General features: G+C 43.9%; 4 protein-coding genes across 4 annotated transcripts; 3 read left to right on the top strand and 1 right to left on the bottom strand.

Annotated features, from left to right (window-relative positions):
• Positions 1-1,037: 1,037 nt before the first annotated feature.
• LOC139430618 (histone H2A-like) lies at positions 1,038-1,670 on the top strand. The gene has a single exon (XM_071197792.1). It carries the CDS (start codon positions 1,286-1,288, stop codon positions 1,658-1,660), a length of 375 nt encoding a protein of 124 aa, XP_071053893.1. The 5' UTR covers positions 1,038-1,285; the 3' UTR covers positions 1,661-1,670.
• A 1,918-nt stretch (positions 1,671-3,588) lies between these two features.
• LOC111416144 (histone H4) lies at positions 3,589-4,388 on the bottom strand. The gene has a single exon (XM_023048099.2). The coding sequence runs from the start codon at positions 4,346-4,348 to the stop codon at positions 4,037-4,039; it is 312 nt and encodes a 103-aa protein (XP_022903867.1). The 5' UTR covers positions 4,349-4,388; the 3' UTR covers positions 3,589-4,036.
• Positions 4,389-9,702: 5,314 nt separating this feature from the next.
• Positions 9,703-10,233, top strand: LOC139430743 (histone H3-like). The gene has a single exon (XM_071197986.1). It carries the CDS (start codon positions 9,715-9,717, stop codon positions 10,123-10,125), a length of 411 nt encoding a protein of 136 aa, XP_071054087.1. The 5' UTR covers positions 9,703-9,714; the 3' UTR covers positions 10,126-10,233.
• A 4,493-nt stretch (positions 10,234-14,726) lies between these two features.
• On the top strand, positions 14,727-15,706 carry LOC111416146 (histone H1-like). Its single transcript, XM_023048100.2, has one exon. It carries the CDS (start codon positions 14,847-14,849, stop codon positions 15,633-15,635), a length of 789 nt encoding a protein of 262 aa, XP_022903868.2. The 5' UTR covers positions 14,727-14,846; the 3' UTR covers positions 15,636-15,706.
• The last annotated feature ends 941 nt before the right edge of the window (positions 15,707-16,647 follow it).

Here is a 16,647-nt window from a genome sequence, read left to right as displayed (position 1 = left end):
ATCTTAAGCTCATTCAAGACGAACAGTTTGGTTTCCGACCCAAACATTCGACCGTACACCAGGTACTGCGACTTGTCGAATACATAACCGAAGGCTTCAATCGAAAGCAAAGCACTTGTGCGGCGCTTTTCGATGTTGCCAAGGCGTTCGACAAAGTATGGCATGAAGGACTTTTGTTCAAAATGCTAGAAGCGGGCGTGCCCCTGGCGTTGGTTCAATTGATCGCGTCCTATCTTGGCGGTAGGAAGGCGCGCATCAAATTGAACGGTACGCGTTCGACAGAGCGAATCCTAACTGCTGGCGTCCCTCAGGGGTCGTTGCTTTCACCGATACTCTTTTGTATCTTTGTTAGCGACCTACCCCGGTGCGAGGGCACTCAGTTAGCGATGTACGCCGACGATGTGTGCATCTACAGCAGATCTTGGTCCCCCGAGATCGCCGCTCGTAGACTGCAGACAGCATCGGATCAGCTGCAAGACTACTTCGCAAAGTGGCGGGTCAAAATCAACGCTGATAAAAGTACCGCAGTACTCTTTACTCGGCGTAGACAGAGACCCCCCGATGCGTTGGTACTGCGAGGGAACGAGCTTCCCTGGCATTCCGAAACCAGGTATTTGGGTGTCATTCTGGACTCTAAACTAACTTGGAAAAGTCACATCGAGGCCATGGCGAACCGGGCGAAGGTAGCTCTGGTCAATCTGTACGCTCTGATAAATCGCCGAAGTAAGTTGGATCCTCTCCGGAAGATTCGACTCTACAAAGCGGTTATCAGACCTGCGATGACATACGCTTCTTCAGTCTGGGGTTACGCCGCGCACTCGCACGTGCAAAAACTCCAAGTGGTTCAGAACAAGGTCCTAAGGATGGCATTCGATGCTCCTTGGTTTGTCAGTAATGCGACACTGCACAATGATTCCCAGATGGTGACCATCGAGGAATTCATTCGGAACAAAGCCAGTACCGAGTTTACGCGGCTCGAAGACCACCCAAATCCCCTCCTAGCGGGATTAACGGATTACGACGTTGAACATCTTCGCCATAAACGGCCAAGGCTGCTTCTCGTCTGACGATCCGGGAACCCGACTGTCCTTTCCAAATCCACTTCCGATATCGCTAATTTAGCGAATATTAACTAATATATTTTCCGTCTGTTTTAGATCCGATGAAGAGGGTTAAGGAAGATTCCAGGAACCTCAAGAGGCCCGTCAAGTTCACCGTTCACCATTTCGCTCTGAATTGATACGTTTTGTTGAAGTTTTCGGCACGCTACCAAGTCAACTAAGCCATGTCGGGTCGAGGAAAAGGTGGAAAAGTTAAAGGAAAAGCAAAATCCAGATCCAGTCGTGCAGGATTACAATTTCCTGTTGGTCGTATTCATCGATTGTTGAGGAAGGGCAATTACGCGGAACGCGTAGGAGCTGGAGCTCCCGTATATTTAGCGGCCGTAATGGAGTATTTGGCAGCCGAAGTTCTCGAGTTGGCCGGTAACGCTGCGAGAGACAACAAAAAGACTCGTATCATCCCTAGACATTTACAACTGGCCATACGTAACGACGAAGAATTGAATAAATTACTGTCGGGAGTGACGATTGCTCAAGGAGGTGTACTTCCGAACATTCAAGCTGTTTTGTTACCTAAGAAGACCGAGAAAAAACCTTAATTTAATTACAACTTGGTCACACCATGTTAACAAAACGGCCCTTCTCAGGGCCACAAAAAATATAGTCGAATAATGAACTATCGATGTCTGCGGTTGTGTAAATGTATCATTTTCTTTTTTATACATATTCTTTCAAGTAGCATACGTATACGTATGCATGTATGTATATTTTAAACATGACCTGTAATATCAAGATATTAATACGAATCACATTTTTTGTTGAATTTTATAAGAATCATCGTGTCGCTAAAAAATCAACGAAAAGTGATAAACTTACCGAAAAATAACTTTCGATTTTTAAAGTGTCCATGTGACGTCATCAACAACGATAACGATGTATTTTCACAGCACCACGGTTAGCGCTGGTCCTATTAACTGTTTTTGCCACATCCACGCACACAACACCAATAAGACCAATAAGTAAAAATGAAACTTGTTGATACTATAACGCATATTTTCGTGTGAAATACCCTTGTTCTTTTGGTTACAATAACTAAAACATCTTTATTTACCATCTACCTGCTTGCTCGTGTGGATCTGAATGTTAAAGTTTTTTTTTTTTCGACTGTCCCTTCAACCCGAGTTTTTCAGGTAGATGGTAAACAACCACATTTTAGTCGTTGTGCGTCGAAAACCTAAGAAAACCCCGAAAATATGCGTTAACAAATTGTTAATTCTTTCATACATTTTATCGAATTAATGTTATGTCGGTATATCTGCTGTGAAAAGGATTGATATTACCGGTGGGTTAAACTGATTTTTCGGTAAGTTTTATACCTTTCCGTACTTTTTTTAATTTCTAACGGCTTATTTGAGTGATTTCTCTTTTATTCTTTGTGTTTTAATCCATCGTCACTAACTAACTGGGTTTCTAAAGCATGACTTGGCGCATTATCGATTAATAACAACGCTTTTCCAGCTAACTTATTCTCTTGAGAATATTTTCTCACCTCTGACACAAAACATTTCATGAACCACTCCTTAAAAAGTATCGAAGTCATCCAGGCGTTTGAAGTTGATCTGTAGATGACTGGTATTTTTTTGTTTTTGAAGGCACGTGGTTTCTTAGCTTTACCAATAACGTGCAATTTTAATTTACGGTCTCCTTCTGCGTTGGCACAGACAAGGAAGGTTACTCTATCCTTGATAGTTTTACGTCCTGGTGCTGTTTTTCGTGGAATCCCACCAAAGTTCTATCTGGAAGAAGCTTATATAATAAAGCTGACTCGTCTGCGTTATATATTTGATTAGGGCATAAGTATTCTTTTCTAATGTGTAGAGCCAATTTTTTTTTAAAAGGTGCAATTGCTTGAAAATTGTTAGAAAGCTTCTCGCCAGTAATTTTAAAATTTCTCAGGCTATATCTTTTTCTAAATTTTGCCATCCAACCTCTACTAGCACGAAAATCATCCTTTCCATAATGTTCCCGGTAAAACACCTTAGCCTGGTCAGCTAAATATTCACATGAAACAGTACAATGACGATATCTTTTTTTATTTTAAAAACTATTATCCATTTTTGGAAATTCCCCATCTTCAAAGTTTTCCTCTTCCCAGTACCATGGGAAGAGGTACTCAAATTTTGTATTATTCGAATGTAAACAATAATATGGTACTCTAAATACTGTTTAAGTGTTTTTTCTTCTTTTTAAGGCGTAAATTCTTTTCAATTTATTTAAAATTTATATTTTCAAAGTCTAAACAATGAACACCCTGTTATTAATACCCGTTAATAATTGTTATATTATTAATTTTTTTTTAAATCATTTAAGTATAAGTAGATTTATATTCTTTACTACATTATTTTGTTGAATTTCAAATAAAATAAAAAAAGAAGTGCGTCCCCGGACCTACATAGTTCGCTAGGAGAGCCTATCATAAATCACGTCCAGGTACTTTTTCGGGATGATAATTACTGCCACTACTGTTTCTGAGGGTCATAAAAACCACCAGAAATGTCAGAAACTATAACAGACAGGCTGCACAATTGGAAATGAAATATGCGCAAGCGCCAAAGGACGTGAACCGTTCTTGGTCGAGACCAGGTACACGAACTTGTCCGACCGACGGCCGTTAGAACCACAGAATAACATAATATTCTGTGGTTGGAACGCTTGACAAAACGTCACGGATCATCCTTTTCAAGGCAGCAGCACTTTTTAACTGTGCAGGCTTGTGACCGTCAAAAGTCTAAAGCGTGGTTGGAACGAACCTAATATATGTACATACATATTACGTATGTATGTAATTGTCCGGATTGTACGTGAAAATATTCCTTAACTTTCATAAATATAGTGGTTCTGAAAAGAACCGGGTGGTTGTGTTGAATACAGAACAGTCGTCGTCAAAATTAAAATAGGTACATAATTTAAATTTCTTAACCCCCAAAGCCGTAGAGAGTACGACCTTGCCGCTTAAGGGCGTAAACGACGTCCATAGCAGTAACGGTTTTCCTTTTTGCGTGTTCAGTGTATGTGACAGCGTCGCGAATAACGTTCTCAAGGAAAACCTTTAAAACTCCTCGAGTTTCTTCGTAAATTAATCCTGAAATACGCTTTACACCGCCGCGACGGGCAAGACGTCTGATAGCTGGTTTGGTGATGCCCTGGATGTTGTCACGGAGTACTTTGCGATGACGTTTGGCGCCTCCTTTTCCAAGACCTTTTCCTCCCTTTCCACGGCCAGTCATTTTTCTTTTTATGTATGTATAACGACGACGAACTAACAAGCACCGACAGCGGACTATCGTTTTCGGGACTTTTCGCGCGCTTATATGGTGGCGCAATGGACACGCCTACCGATTCTACGGCTCGACCAATCCGATGCAAGTCACGTACACGGGTATAAAGTAGCCTTCAACCGAGCGATCTCTCAGGAGTCACCAGTCGATAACGAAAGTCCGTGTAGTGCCTTGAGGAGTGCAACATCGCCTGAAGAGAAGTTGAAGAATTCGTCCGACCTGCTGCGAAAGCAAAGGAAGGGGGAAGGTTCATATTCTACTTGGGTGACCTCGTCAAAGCGTAATCCGGAGTAGGTAAGTTTCTTTCGAAACTAAGAGCGCCCTTTTTAGGGTTTGTTCCTGCAAGGGAAAGTGAGTTGTTGCCTCATTTTTAATCGGCAGAAATGCCTTTTAAATTTGGAAAAGGCACATCCGTATCGTGTGAAGACTTTAGCTTGCTAGCAAGCTTGGTCGACACACACATCGTTGACAAGAACGGGAAGTTGGTTCCTGTTCTTTCCAGCCGTCCGCCTTCCCCGCTGGAGGCGGCGACGAAACCTCCACGCTCGGTAAGTTCCGCCTCCCCCATGGAGGTGGCAACCGAATCGTCAAGTCGTCCGCCTTCCCCGTTGAAGGCGGCGACCAAATCTTCACGCTTGGTCAGTTCCGCCTCCCTCGCGGAGGCGGCAGCCAAAACGTCATGCCGCCCGCCTTCCACGTTGAAGGCGGCGACAAAACTGCCACGTCCGGTCAGTTCCGCCTCCCTCGCGGAGGCGGCAGCCAAAAAATCAGGCCGTCTGCCTTCCTCGTTGAAAGCGGCGACCAAAACGTCACGTTCGGTTAGTTCCGCTTCCCTAGTGGAGGTGGCAGCCAAAAAGTCAGGCCGTCTGCCTTCCCCGTTGAAGGCGGCGACTAAAAAAGCCCGCCCGGTAAGTTCCGCTTCCCCCGTGGAGACGACAGCCACAACGTCAGGCCGACTGCCTTCCTCGTTGAAGGCGGCAACCAAATCGTCAGGCCGTACGGTCTCTCCCGTGGAGGCGACGACCAGCGCGGCAGGCCGCAACGCCTCCCTCGTGGAGGCGGCGACCACCACACTACCGAGGTCCTTCGCTGAGGCGCTGACTTCCGTCCCAACGGGTGAAATGGACGTCGATGTAGCAGTCGACCCATCCAAATCCGCAGGGAAAAGGAAGGCGAGCAGCGACTTGGAGGAAGAATCTTCGGAGGCGGTGCGTCCCCGCATGGAACCAGTTTCCAAGCGGATCCCCCCGGTAATCCTTCACGCTAAGGAGAACTGGGATTCGATTTCGGCGGAGATGGCGAGACTTAGGATCGCCTTTTCGAAAGCCAGAGCGGTTCCGCAAGGAATCAAGATAGAGCTCCCCACCGTGGAAGCCTACCGCGCTCTGGTGAAAATGTTGATGGCTGGTAAACACCAGTACCATACATTTGCCCTCCCCGATGATAAGCCGTTAAAGGTTGTCTTTAGAGGCGTCCCTACCAGTATTGGGGAGGACAGCATTGCTGCCGACCTGAGAAAACAGGGATTCTGGCCTGAAACCGTGAAGCGGTTGCGCCAGGGCTCTGAGCGGAGGCCAATTCCCCTGGTTCTGTGCGTCTTGAAAAAGACCGCGGACGCCAAGAGGATTTTCGACCTCAAGACGGTAAAGGGATTAACCATTACCGTCGAGAGCGCTAAAAAGAAGACGGAAGTTGGTCAGTGTCATCGCTGTCAGCGTTACGGCCACTCCCAACGAATGTGCAATGGTGCACCTCGTTGCGTTAAGTGCGCCGGTGATCACTCGACGGCTTCCTGCTCCAAAGCAAAGGATGCGCCCGCCAAGTGCGTCCTTTGCGGTGGCCCTCATACCGCCAACTACAAAGGGTGCCCAAAACACCCGAAGGCGGCGGAAACGAGGGCGCCGGCGGCAGCCCCAAAGGTCAAAGCGACCGTTCTCCCGAAAGCACCTACTCAGGCGCAAAAGGGGGATAAAAAGGCTCCAGTAGTCGCGGCGAAACCCGTGAAAGCGGTTAGTAGTCAGACGAAAAAGCCCAAAGGCAACGCTAACGTCGCCCCCAAAGCGAACGCTCCAGCTACCAAGGTAGTTCGGAAAGAGGTCGCGGCGCCCAAAGCTAAGCTCAACGAGCCGAAGCAAAAGGCGACCGACGACCCTCCGAAGCTGTCGAGGTCGCAGAGGAGGCGTCGCAATAGGAGGCTTCGTAAAAGCGGGTCGATCGCGGTGGCTGAAACACCATCACCGGTCAATGTTGCGGAACAGGCGGCGGTTGAACCCCCAACCGACCCCCTCGTCAACATACTGGCGATGATGAGCGAGGTCATCCGGATCGACAAATCCGATAGGGACGCACGAGTTAAGTTGTGCCTCCAAATCATGTCCGAGATGATGAAACTCTTATGATGACTCATCGAAGACCGAGAGTACCTCATTCGCTTGAGTTGGCTTATTGGAATGCCAACGGCCTTGTCTGTAAACAGAATGAGCTTCGCGAGTTCGTTGAAAGGTACGACCTTGACGCGATACTCATCTGCGAAACTCATCTGCGAGCGGGCGACAGGCCGCGGCTGCCCAATTATCGCTTCTATCGAAACGATAGAGTTGGAGCAAGAGGCGGCGGGACAGCCATCTTCGTAAGGACCAGTTTGGATCATTACGAGGATCTGACTCCCCCTCTTCAACATCTCGAAGCTACTACGATTGTGGTACGAACACTATCGGGGTGCGTCCGCTTGGTCGCCGCCTACAATCCGCCGAATCGGCGGTTGTTGGAAGACGATCTAACGGGTGTCTTGGATACGGACAAAGGCGTGGTTATCGCCGGCGACCTAAACGCCAAGCACCCATCGTGGAACAGTCGGATCGCAAACGCGAACGGTAAAATACTGCGGAGTTTTACCGACGAGACGGGCATTGTCACCGATGCCCCCGCCGACCACACGTATTACCCGTCGAACGAAAGGCAACGATCTGACGTTTTGGACGTGGTTGTAATGAAAGATGTCAGACTAGTTCATAGAGTTACCACGCTCAACGAACTTAGTTCCGATCATCTCCCTGTGCTGCTGCAGCTAGGAGACGTCCCGGACGTTCGCGTCCCGGTTGAACGTTCCACTGTATCGTGGCCGGCTTTTACCGACCACATGCACCACAATATGGGACAAATACGACCGATCCACAACGCTCAGGAACTGGATGAGGCTGTTGAACGACTCACGGTCGCTATCGAGGATTCTCTTCGATACGCGACCAACACGATTCCCGTAAAGGACCGTCGATGGGCGCTACCAGCGCGCATCAGGGAACTTATGAGGGAGCGTGATCGCGTCAGACGGACTTATCAGCGAAATTGGGATCCCGATCTCAAAAGACGCTATAACCGTCTGCGCGATGAAGTGAGAAGGGAACTCGCGGAGTTCCGATACGCGTCTTTCGACGCCAAACTCGACGCCCTGAACACCGAAGGCGATCACTCCTGTTGGAAGATGGTCAAGGTGCTGAAGGGGACACGTCACGCATGCCGCCCATTCACGGTGAAACCGGAATGGCTTTCACTCTCGAAGAGAAAGCGGAGGCTCATGCCGATAACTTCGAAAACCAGTGCAGCCCGCTATGCGACGATGACGAAGATGAAGATTTCATCGATCGAGTCGAGCGCGTGGTGAGCAGGCGACTGGCTGTAGAAGATGATCGGCACATCGAGCACGCTTCCCCAACCGAAGTGAAAGAGGCAATCGCGAGATGTAAGTCGAACAAGGCATCGGGACCGGACGGAATAGGAAACGCCGCTTTAAAGGCTCTACCTTTAAAAGCGGTCGTTTCGCTAACGGGGATCATCAACGCGACGCTCCGGCTGCGCCATTTTCCCACCAAGTGGAAAAGCGCGGACGTCGTCGTGTTACCGAAACCCAGTGCGAATCCAACGTTCCCGCAAAATTATAGGCCCATCAGTTTGCTTTCTTGTCTCGGCAAGGTATGTGAGAGGGTTGTCCAGACGAGGCTACAAAGATCCGTTCAAGATCTTAACCTCATTCAGGACGAACAGTTTGGTTTCCGACCCAAACATTCGACCGTACACCAGGTACTGCGACTTGTCGAACACATAACCGATGGCTTCAATCGAAATCAAAGCACTTGTGCTGTGTTTTTCGACGTTGCCAAAGCGTTCGACAAAGTATGGCATGAAGGACTTTTGTTCAATATGCTAGAAGCGGGCGTGCCCCTGGCGTTAGTTCAATTGATCGCGTCCTACCTTGACGGTAGAAAGGCGCGCATCAAATTGAAAGGTACGTGTTCGAGAGAGCGAATCCTAACTGCAGGCGTCCCTCAGGGGTCGTTGCTTTCACCGATACTCTTTTGTATCTTTGTGAGCGACCTACCCCGTTCTGAGGGCACTCAGTTAGCGATGTACGCCGACGATGTGTGCATCTACAGCAGATCTTGGTCCCCCGAGGTCGCCGCTCGTAGACTGCAGGCAGCATCGGACGAACTGCTAGACTACTTCGCAAAGTGGCGGGTCAAAATCAACGCTGATAAAAGTACCGCAATACTTTTTACTCGGCGTAGAAAGAGACCCCCCGATGCGATGGTACTGCAAGGGGACGAGCTCCCCTGGCGTTCTGAAGCCAAGTATTTGGGTGTCATTCTGGACTCTAAACTAACTTGGAAAAGTCACATCGAGTCGATGGCGAACCGGGCGAAAGCAGCTCTGGTCAATCTGTACGCTCTGATAAATCGCCGAAGTAAGTTGGATCCTCTACGGAAGATTCGACTCTACAAAACGGTAATCAGACCTACGATGACTTACGCCTCTTCCGTCTGGGGTTACGCCGCGCACTCGCACGTGCAAAAACTCCAAGTTGTTCAGAACAAGGTCCTAAGGATGGCATTTGATGCACCTTGGTTTGTCAGTAATGCGACACTGCACAATGATTCCCAGATGGCGACCATCGAGGAGTTCATTCGTGACAAGGCCAGTACCGAGTTTACGCGGCTCGAAAACCACCCCAATCCCCTCCTAGCGGGATTAACGGATTACGACGTTGAACACCTTCGCCACAAACGGCCAAGGCTGCTTCTCGTCTGACGATCCAGGAGTCCGACTGTCCTTCCCAATTCCACTTCCGATGTCACTATTAATTAGTGAAAAATTTTGTAATATATTTTCCGTTTGTTTTAGGTCCGATGAAGAGGGTTAGGGAAGAAATTCCAGGTACCTCAAGAGGCCCGTCATGTTCACCGTTCACCGATCTCTCAGTTTACTTTGACCAACTATATCTTTGTTGTCGTACGGTACGTATCTCGTAATAATAAACTAAAATGGCTCGTACGAAACAAACTGCTCGGAAATCTACCGGAGGTAAAGCGCCACGTAAACAACTCGCAACTAAAGCGGCAAGGAAAAGCGCTCCCGCTACCGGTGGTGTCAAGAAACCGCATCGTTACAGACCTGGAACCGTAGCTCTTCGAGAAATTTGTCGTTACCAGAAAAGTACCGAACTTCTAATTAGAAAGTTGCCCTTCCAACGTTTGGTTAGAGAAATTGCCCAAGATTTCAAGACCGACTTGCGATTTCAAAGCAGCGCCGTTATGGCTTTGCAAGAGGCGAGCGAAGCTTACTTGGTCGGACTTTTCGAAGATACGAACTTGTGTGCAATTCATGCAAAACGAGTAACCATCATGCCGAAAGACATTCAGCTTGCTAGGCGCATTCGCGGCGAAAGAGCCTAATTTGCATCAATCAACCAAACCTTCCCAACAAGACCGGTTCTTTTCAGAACCAATCACTTGTTTTATGAAAAAGAATTTTCGTTTTGCTTCCCTTCAATCGGTGTTTATTATGAAAGCAAAAATGCTCTTTTTTCAGTATGGACTTCGGATAATGTACATTTTCTAATTTCTAAACGTAATAGCGTGTAAAATTTTCAATGTGAACTTAAGATGTGATTTAATCAAAAAAAAATTAAGTTCTTTTTTAATTTATATAAAATAAATTCAATTATTTCATATAAGATTTTAGTAATTAAAAAAAAAGATTATGATGTTTAAATAATTTAAACTTAATTTGCTTCCATATGCATTCAAATATTGATGATCACAACGAAAGTTAAAGAAGATGAAGGTTTATCTTCTTTAAGGTAATCAAAAACTTGTTGGGATTGATAAAGAAATATAAGGAATCCGAACTGTAACATTTATTTCCAAATTGAACGTTTTTGGGATTTATAAAAAAAGTAAGTACAAGAAAAGGCGTAAATTTTACACACACCGACTACCTTAGATTCTTAATTCCATTCTTAAACTGTCTTAATTCCCTATACGCGTATGTTCTCGCAAACAGACTACTGTAGTTTGATCTCGTATTAGTGCCATTCAATGTTTGGATGTTTATTAAAAATGAGTATAAGAAACCGCCAAATTTCACAAAGGATTCGAGATTTGATCGTTAGTTTACGAAAAGATGGGATAGGATATCACAAGGTGAAATTAGCCAAATTGGAAAAAAAGCTCGTTCGTCAGTGCAGTACATTACACATTTCTGAAGACGATGAATTTTGAAAATTAACCACTTAAGGCATGCCTTATTTATTTAAATCATCGACTTTTTTAGATATAACAAGAGCGCCCGTGTCAGACACGGGCACGTGAAAATCTGCCGGTGTCAGTCGCCCGTGTCACACACCATGCCTTAAGTTGTTACGTGATTTTTAGTGATGAAACTTGAAAAAATTGATTTATTTAATTGTGATTCGCGCACCAAAGTTTGGCGAAAACGTAACGAAGCATTCAAAACGAGAAAATTTGTGCCCAACAGTAAAATATAGAAGTGGTAGTGCTATGTTGTGGGTGTACATATATGTCAGCTGCTCGTGCAGGCAATACGACATTTATAAATGGTATCATGGATAAACGATATTACCTTGATATTTAAAAAATAATTGATTAGAAAGTGCTAGAAATTTTTGGATTGCGAGATCATTTACTTTTTAACAAGACAATATTCCCAAGGACACGGCAGAAATCGTGCGCTTCTGGTTGCTTTATAATGTTCCCCGACACCCCGCTTCGGAGGGTAAAGTTTTGGGAATAATTTTGCGTCAAAAGTGGCCCTCCTGAGAAACAAACTTGACGTGTTTCAGGCCTTCAGCTCGTTTTCAATGGGCCACTCTGTATATAAATATATTTCTATATATAATAAATGCTATAGTAGATTTTTTGAAATTGGCTATCACCAATTAATCCGTGGCTTGTATAAGAGAGGTGGTCTTAGGTGGCAGATATGTCATCGTAATCCATCCAACTTCTGCTCCTAAATCTGGTGAATGTGCCGGTGGATTATCGAGAACGACAACACATCGCGAGTTACCCATGCCTTAGCGTTACAGCGCCACATCACTGGTAAACTATCTTTGCACACATTGAAAGACTTTTGGTGGTCTTTTGCGCTTTTGATGTTGCTTTGGGTGACGTAACAGGGGGGTTCGTCTCGTTTCTTTCGTCAATCGGAGTCATTTTCGCCTTGGCTGTTGTGCTCTTTTCGCGGAGGATTTCGCCGGTCATAATGTCGCCCACGCTCCCTTGCTCTTGGTTTGGATAAGAGCACCCCAAACAATGGCAGCGTTGAAGAATTTTCTTAATAAACGGTGTACTTTTTGATAGAACCGCCGCGCTCATCTAGATTCTTAATAGCGCCGTTAACCATTTCTGATGTCGGTGGTTTCGACTTCTGAATCTTCGCCTTTTTCGTTAACAGCTCCGTAGCTTTGGCCTTTAATGGTGTGTAACGACAATATGACAGCGGTAGAGTGGTTGATAATGAGTGAAAGAAGAAGTGTGGAGGTGAATGATGTTGTGAAAGTATTTAAGAGGGCGAAGAAAATGGGTAAGATAGTGGAATTGGGATGAGAGTTTAGAGATGATGTAGGGATGAGGAGAGCGGGTAAGACGGTAAGAGTCAAGGGAGTAAGTGTAGAGTGTGGCCATGTTCGGTAAGGGCATTCCGCTGATGACGGAGCATGGTCCATTCAATGTATCTTTGAGAGGGATATGAACGGGATGTGTCTGTGTGAGGTGAGTGAGGACACCCTGCAGCATATCTTGCAGGAGTGTCCGAAAGGGAGGAGAAGACAGAGACAGAAGGTAAAGGAGAATTGAATAGGATTATGGATGACAGCCATAAATCCATATGAATGATTGGAACTGGTTAGCGGCAGGAGCTGTGTTCGATTATGTAGGGGAGTAGTGCTAGTTTTTGGTGGGTTGGATTCGGTAGTTGGGTGGAGGAGTAGCCGCATACCGAAAGGCCTCCTCCTCAATAAGATCAGTTCTTTGCAGAACCAAGAGATTATTTTCTGAAAAACAACTATTGCGATACTAATTATAATTGATTATTTCCATTGTACTTAAATTTGCTCTCATGTTTTAGGAGGGTTTGATATATTTCCAAGACAGAAATAATAATTGGTAAGTAATCCTCCGATTTGGTTTTCTAAGTAGAATTCTTCAGAGTTTTTAGTGACCGCATTTAAATTTCACTACAAAAACTTTGTATAAACCAAGTTGCCTTTATGTTTAATCGATATTATTACTTAAATGACCTATGTCGATTTCAAACCGTATTCAAAACATTTTTGTTTTTGTTCCTGTCGCAGTATTTGCTTCAAATAATCAATTAAAGCGGCAAGGAAATAACGCTTTTCATGCCATTCTTGACGTGTGCTTGACTAACGTGGTGTTAACCTTGTCTCTAACAATTGAACCCATTTGAAAGAATTACGTAGAAAGGGATACCGTCGGGGGGGGGGTCGAGTTGTTACAATGTAGGAACTGTAGAAAACTCTTGGGAAAATCGACCTACTTCAGGTTTTTAACTTTTAACGTGGTCTTTCTGTTCATTAATTCAATTTCAATAACTTTAATATGGATTTTGTTAGTTTGTTGTGTTAATGCCAGAAGACCAACCAGCCAGGCTTAACCTTGTTCTTTTAAATTGTTTTCCCTGCAGTAGGAATATAGTTATTTCCGAAAGCTTCCACATTGTAACGGCGGTACTAACGGTCGTTCCTTTCTACGTAGTTTTCGATCGGACTCCAGCCGAAGAGTACTCTCATTTACCACCTTAAGAATACGCAACGCTGCACAAACCTTCCAACGATTTATAAACGAAGTTCTTTCTGGCTTAAATTTCTTTTTTGTATATCTAGACGATACTCTCGTAGCAAGACTAGCAAGTCGCAATGAAGAAGACCATTATCATCATTTACATCAATTATTTGAGGATAAGTTGCCTTCATGTTTAATCGATATTGTTACCTAATTAACCTAAATACGTTGATTTTAAAACGTATTCAAAACATTTTTGCGGGATAAATCTCATGTCGCAGTATTTGCTTCATGTTTTGTGACATTCTTCTCTAAAGGGAAACTCCAAATAATCCATTGAATTAAAATAATATTATTTAATAACGGTCAAAACAAGTTTCGTCAATAAGCTAAAACATAATCAATATAAAACACAACACTTAACAACATTAACCAGGTCTAAATAAGTTTACACAACACTTAGATATGATAAAGTGTGTGAAAGGAAAAATATATGCATATATTATACTATTAAGTATAGAATAATAGAAATTAGATTTGATATACATACATAATTGGTATCATATTGACCATATGAACCTAAAAACTAATAGCAATGAATGAATGACTTGAGTAAATGCGTAACGACCGACATTGGCGGTATGAATATAACACTCGAATATTTCACTTTTCACTCACGTGAAGGTATTTGCATGATACGACGCTTACACGAAAACGTAATCCCTAAATTAGAGCCGCAATATACCACTTTTCTCGCGTCCTCGACGTCGGCAATAATGTTCGAAACAACGAGAAAACTCGCGACCAATGTGGAATTGCCGATCGCATCGTCCTCGTTTTAAGGATAAAAGCTTAGACATATTGATAAAATTTACACGCCTCGTGGTTTTAAAACGTTTAAGAAAGCTATTCTCATTGAAAATTCAGTCCGTTTTTACATACGCGCGAAATTCGACGACGCTAAAGTTTACGACGACGGTCACGTCAATGACATCTTATACTTTCAACCGTCGCTACACAACGAAATCGTACCCCCACAAGTAAAATTTTTACGTAGACGACGAGTTAACTTCTTCCACTATACTGAAATACCTAACGGGAATGTTTACGTCGCGACGCCAACACAAGCGGGTTCTTTTTCTAGAAAGTTGCGAACACGAGACCGCCGTTGTGATGCCAGCAGTGCGAACGGAGGAAAATCGACTTTGGACGGGTTTTCGGCTTCGGTATGTACATTCAACGTTGGGTTCAATTTTCTGAGGAAAATGTTTGTGAATAACTTGTACGAAGTTGACGTTCGTGCACGTGAGTTTTTGTAAAAAATATTTTTGTTACAAACTGCCGCTACAATGACGGATGTACAACAAACGGAACAGCAAACCCCCGTATCTTCCGAAACGGAAAACACTTCACCCGTAAAAAACAAAGCTGCCGGCGGTGGTTCCTCCTCCGATTCGTCCACGAAGAAAAAGAAAAGCCAACGATCAAAAGCCACCCATCCACCCACATTCGAAATGGTGAATAACGCGATTAAGACCCTTAAGGAACGCAACGGTTCGTCGCTTCAAGCTATTAAAAAGTACATGACTTCTAATTACAAAGTTGACGCTGAGAAGATGGCTCCGTTTATTAAGAAATTCCTGAAGACCGCCATCGCTGCAGGCGGTATTGTCCAAACTAAAGGTAAAGGTGCGTCAGGATCGTTTAAACTGGCATCGGCCTCTGCAAAAAAGTCAGGCAGAGTAACGACTTCCTCCCTTAAAAAGAAACCTGCCGCCGCCGCCGTATCTAAAAGGGCCAAAGCTCGAGCTGTCTCTACGAAGAAATCCTCCTCACCTGCGAAGGCAAAAACAACGCCGGTGCCCGGTTCCCCTGTTGTTGAAAGCAAAAAGAAGGCTGCAGTAAAAGCCAAAAAGTCGCCAACGGTCGGAGAAAAGAAAGTAACCAGCTCTACTACTGCCGCAGTCAAAAAAACCACCACGGTTAGAAAAGCACCATCAAAAGCTAAAAAAGTTACCAAGGGACCAACGAAAAAGCCCAAAGCGCCGAAACCCAAAACCGCCAAGAAAGTCGCTGGTGGTGCTGCACAATTGAAATCGTCGTCCACGAAAAAGAGAAGTTTACCAAAAAAAAAATGAGCTCTGCAATTTATTACAATTAAGGGCTTTCTCACAAGCCGCCACACAAAGGCCCTTCTCAGGGCCAATAATGGTATAACGAAAAAGAATTCTAACATAATTTTAATCTATACATAATGTATGTACTCCGGCAGTATGCATCTTAGTTCCATTCGCAGTAGTTACCACTTGTGCGGTGGTAATTGAAAATTTCAAAAAATGTTATTTACCCGAAATAAAATAGCAGTTCTTTTTTAATTGCCATTTTTTTCGAAGACAGCTGAATATCGTGTAAAATGAAAAATACTCTGAATTTTACGTAGAATCCATAAATGCAACAAAAAAATGATGGGGTTCCTATTTAAAAATGTCAACTTAGGCATGGTATCTCAATTTTGGGATACCTGTACATTTTAATTTTATCTCAAAAAATGCGCGTTCAAAAATATAACCTAAGCCTTTTTTCTAGAAGAATATCGCCCGAATTTTTATCGAATTGAAGTAATATATTAAACAATTTTTAAATTTTCTATCCATTTCAATTTTGGGCCTATTGCAGACTAAGCTTTTTCGGTACGATCCTTTCTAGAGTATTCTAGTAAAGTATGATTGTATAACCATTGGTAATTTTCAATTAATTGAACAAATTTCACCATTTGATCACTTTTATCATTAATTTTTACTGTTATTATTTATACTGCGTACGCTGCGACACGTCGCGCCGGGCGAAATGCAGCTCGCATGCAGTGTTGCCAACACAATGTAATAAAAAGTCCCATGCGCAGTGCTTTAAAAATCCCATCTATTAAGCAAAAAAAAACTACAAATAAATTTAAAATTTGTTTTTAAATAGAAAAGACTAATATAAAATTTAAAATATATTTAAAATCAAACATTAAGTTAGAAATCATATAAATATATTTTCCGATAGTACTAATCAGTCCTTAAAACTGTAAACTTCTTTATATACATATTTTTGTAATAAGTCGTTTGGGGTGGGATAATCAACGCATATTTAATTATTCTGTTGTAA

Source organism: Onthophagus taurus, chromosome 7 (genome assembly GCF_036711975.1).
Source record: "Onthophagus taurus isolate NC chromosome 7, IU_Otau_3.0, whole genome shotgun sequence".
NCBI lineage: Eukaryota > Metazoa > Arthropoda > Insecta > Coleoptera > Scarabaeidae > Onthophagus > Onthophagus taurus.
The sequence above is the reverse complement of the archived record's forward strand: the minus strand, read 5'-3'. Positions and strand labels throughout refer to the sequence as shown.